The 3,944-nt window shown below is 38.2% G+C and overlaps 2 protein-coding genes across 2 annotated transcripts; both read right to left on the bottom strand.

Annotated features, from left to right (window-relative positions):
- Window positions 1-515: 515 nt before the first annotated feature.
- Window positions 516-1,628, bottom strand: LOC111042975. The gene has a single exon (XM_022327739.1). It carries the CDS (start codon window positions 1,626-1,628, stop codon window positions 516-518), a length of 1,113 nt encoding a protein of 370 aa, XP_022183431.1.
- A 31-nt stretch (window positions 1,629-1,659) lies between these two features.
- Window positions 1,660-3,870, bottom strand: LOC111042973. The gene has a single exon (XM_022327738.1). It carries the CDS (start codon window positions 3,868-3,870, stop codon window positions 1,660-1,662), a length of 2,211 nt encoding a protein of 736 aa, XP_022183430.1.
- Window positions 3,871-3,944: the final 74 nt, after the last annotated feature.

The following is a 3,944-nucleotide window of genomic DNA, read 5'->3' on the forward strand; positions in this document are numbered from 1 at the left end:
TCATATTCTGTATTTGAACCATTTATGTTGTTATCTTTCGCAATGTTTTACGGTTGAAAACCGTAGGCAGGAATAAAGTATATTTAAAATGAAAACCACAGAATTTACTTTACTCGAAAAACTTTTATTTTTCTTAAGTGAATATACATTTTAATGAGCGCATTTTCTTTCGAGTACACAATGAACAACATAAACTAAATGTGGACTGTATGATAACGATATTGATAATATTATTACTGATTGAAGTTATACTCGAAATCAAACATACCGCCCGCCTTGAAACATTGTAAAATAAACATAATAATAAACATTGTACAACTCGAAAATGTTTCAAGAACCTTTTATATAATTCAAATGTATAACGCTAATAATAAGTACAAAGAAACAAAAAAAAAATAACAACGTACCCTAAATCAAATACGTAAAATCAAAAAAAAAAACAAAAGAATAATAATTATAAACAAATATTAACATAGGCAAATTAAGGTTTGTTATGGCATTATATTTTTTTTTTTTTAAACAGCTTGATTTCCTTCAAAAGGCAATGGACACACCATCCGAATAGCTCGCGAAAATTGACCCTTGGCAGAAAGCAATGTGACTACTCTTACGACTTTGTCTGGACCAGTATGCAATTGAACTACCTTGCCTAACTTCCATTGTAAAGGAGGTATGTTATCTTCTTTCATCAATACCACTGTACCAATCTTCACCCTTGGCCCCTTTTCGCTTCCCCATTTACCACGCTGCTGCAACTGAGCCAAATACTCTTTTTGCCATCGAGACCATATTTGTTGGAAAGCCTGTGTTACTCTTCGCCACCTATTTAGCCTATTTATAGGTGTGGTGGTAACGTCGGGTTCAGGTATAGCAACAAACGAGTCTCCAGTTAGGAAATGTCCCGGGGTTAAAGCCTTTAAGTCGGACGGGTCGGAGGACAACGGGCACAAAGGGCGGGAATTTAGACAGGCCTCTACTTGAATTACAACAGTGTTCAATTCCTCATAAGTCATATTTGCGTTACCTACCGTTCTGTATAAATGAGTCTTTATCGATTTTACCGCAGCTTCCCATAGGCCACCGAAATGAGGGGATCGAGGGGGTATGAAATGCCAGCGGATTCCCAATTTGGTAAAATATCCTTGGAGGGTTTCCATACTGTCTTCATTGTGAAATAAATTTTTTAACTCAGATAATTTTCGATTGGCCACAACGAAATTTGTTGCGTTATCGGAGTATAGGTCTGAACAGAATCCTCTTCGGCTGGTGAAACGTTTAAGTGCGTTTAAGAATGCTTGCGTTGATAAATCACACACTAGTTCGAGATGTATTGCCTTTGTGGCAAAACATATGAAAACACATAAATATCCCTTTGTAATTGGTGCATTTCGACGTAAACTTCCTTTAATCATGAAAGGTCCAGCAAAGTCTATACCACATACGGAGAATGGTCGACTTGGTTCTATCCTTTGTTTTGGCAGATCACCCATTATTGGTTGAACGGTAACAGGTTTTGTTCTAAAGCAACTTACGCATTCATAGAATACCTTTTTAGCTATGTTGCGTCCATGTATAGGCCAAAAACGTTCTCGAACATAAGCAAGCATTGCAGAGGGACCACCATGCATTGTTTTTTCATGCGCATCACGAAATATTAACTTATATGATATAGATATGACACGATTGTGGAATAAGCATAGGATGCCGTTGAAACGAGTCAAGTGCATCGGTGTTTTTTAATCTGCCACCAACTCTGAGAATTTGATTTGGATCCAAGAATGCACATAAACGGAATATTTTGCTTTTTGTAGACACTTGGCCCTTTGTTTTCAAATCGACAATTTCTTCTGACCAATACTGCACTTGCACGGCTTTCACTATGCATTGCGTTGCCTTAGTTATTTCATCGGTTTGTATTGGTCCGGTATTTTTTACTTTCAAACAACGTAAGCGTAGACAATACGCAATAATACGCAACAATCTCATCCATGATGAACTACGTTCTATAACCGACCAATCGTTGCTAACTGTTGACAAAAGGTTGGTTGTTTTTCGCATTTCAGGAACATCGCCTTTCTTATCCACCTCGGACATTGGTGGCCAATGGTTTTCTACTTTCTTGAGCCATGTGGGACCTTCCCACCAGATTTTTTCGTTTCGTAGCAGAGAAGGATCTCTACCACGGGAAATAACGTCAGCGGGATTATCATCACTTTTCACATGACGCCACTCATGAGCGGATGTCAACTCTTGAATTTCACCTACTCGATGAGAGACAAACACATTCCAATTTGCTGAAGGTGATAAAATCCAAGCTATCACTATTGTCGAATCGGTCCACCAATAACAACGACTTATGTTTAATTTTAATTTTTTAACTATTTTGTTAGACAATCTGCATAATAGTACGGCGGCACATAGCTCTAAACGTGGGATGGACAATGCTTTCAAAGGCGCTACTCGTGACTTGGCGGCGATCAATCGTACTTCGACCTCTCCTGTTGAATAAGTTACCCTTAAATATAAACAGGCCCCATAGGCTTCAATAGACGCATCCGAAAAACCATGTACCTGTATTTCTTTGATACCATCATCGATTATAAGACTTCGCGGAATATTTACTTGTCTTAAGAAATATAGATTAGTCCTATATGTAATCCATTCGTCTTTTATTGCTTCTGGAAGCGATTCGTCCCAATCATATTTCTTGCAAAAAAGTATTCTCAAAAACAATTTTGCCCGAGTTATAATAGGACCTATAAGACCAAGTGGATCATAAATGGATGCGATGTCTGACAGTATTTTTCTTTTGTTAATAACGGAACCACTTTCGTATGGTGTGACTTTATATTGCAATAGGTCTTCCTTTGGATTCCAAATAAGACCCAAAATTTTTGTAGGACCGTTGTCCAATTCCATAATTAAGTTCTTTTCATTACTATTTGATCCGAGTATACCTTCCAGTAAGATAGGATAATTTGCAGCCCACTTACGTAACTCAAAACCACCTTTACGTAAAATATTTATAACGTCGTCTCTTATACGTATAGTATCTTGAATTGTATTTGCTCCTGACAGCAGGTCATCCATATAGAAATCATTTTGAATGATTTCGGCGGCACCTGGATGGTTTATCAATTCTTCTTCTGCCAACTTGTGTAGACAGCCTGTCGCTAAAAACGAGGCCGGAACGGTGCCATACGTTATGGTATTTAAACGATATATTTGTATTTTTTCATTAGTGCTAGGACGCCACAATATCAGTTGATAATCTCGATGCTTTTCTTCGATCAGGACTTGACGGTACATTTGCTTGATATCAGCCGTTATGACGTATTTATGGGTACGGAATCGCGCCAACAAGGTAACGAGCTCCTCCTGTATTACGGGACCTTTCAATAATACGTCGTTTAGGCTTAGGTTCGAAGTAGTTCGGCACGTGCCGTCAAAAACGACACGTAATTTAGTGGTGGCGCTATCGGTTTTTATTACGGCATGGTGTGGCAAAAAATAATGCTTTTTCGTGTCATATGAATCCACAGGTGACATGTGACCTAAACTTTGATACTCTTCCATGAATTTCACATAATCCTTTTTTAAGGACTCATTTGCATTTAATTTTCGTTCTAATGCCAGAAACCTTCGCAACGCTATATCTAGTGACTCGCCTAATTTTGTCACCGACTCGCGAAACGGCAGACAAACTGTAAATCTCCCGTCTTCTTGTCTTCTTACTGTACTATCAAAGTGCTGTCGGCATAATTTTTCTTCTAGCGAATACGATTTTTCTGGCGGGATTTCTTCCGATTGCAAAAATCTTGAAACCTTTTCTTCCAATCTTAGCATGTCTGTGCACGCGACAAACGACATAATTGATGTGGACGGATTGTTTTTTGCACTGGGCACTTGACCACTTATAATATAACCGAAATGTGTTTCTTGAA

The sequence above is a fragment of the Myzus persicae genome, unplaced genomic scaffold, assembly GCF_001856785.1.
Source record: "Myzus persicae strain clone G006 unplaced genomic scaffold, MPER_G0061.0, whole genome shotgun sequence".
Taxonomy (NCBI): Eukaryota; Metazoa; Arthropoda; class Insecta; order Hemiptera; family Aphididae; genus Myzus; species Myzus persicae.

Coding starts and splice junctions, on each gene's coding strand:
- LOC111042975 (XM_022327739.1), bottom strand. CDS start 1,628: ATGCATGGTGGTCCCTCTGCAATGCTTGCTTATGTTCGAGAACGTTTT.
- LOC111042973 (XM_022327738.1), bottom strand. CDS start 3,870: ATGTCGTTTGTCGCGTGCACAGACATGCTAAGATTGGAAGAAAAGGTT.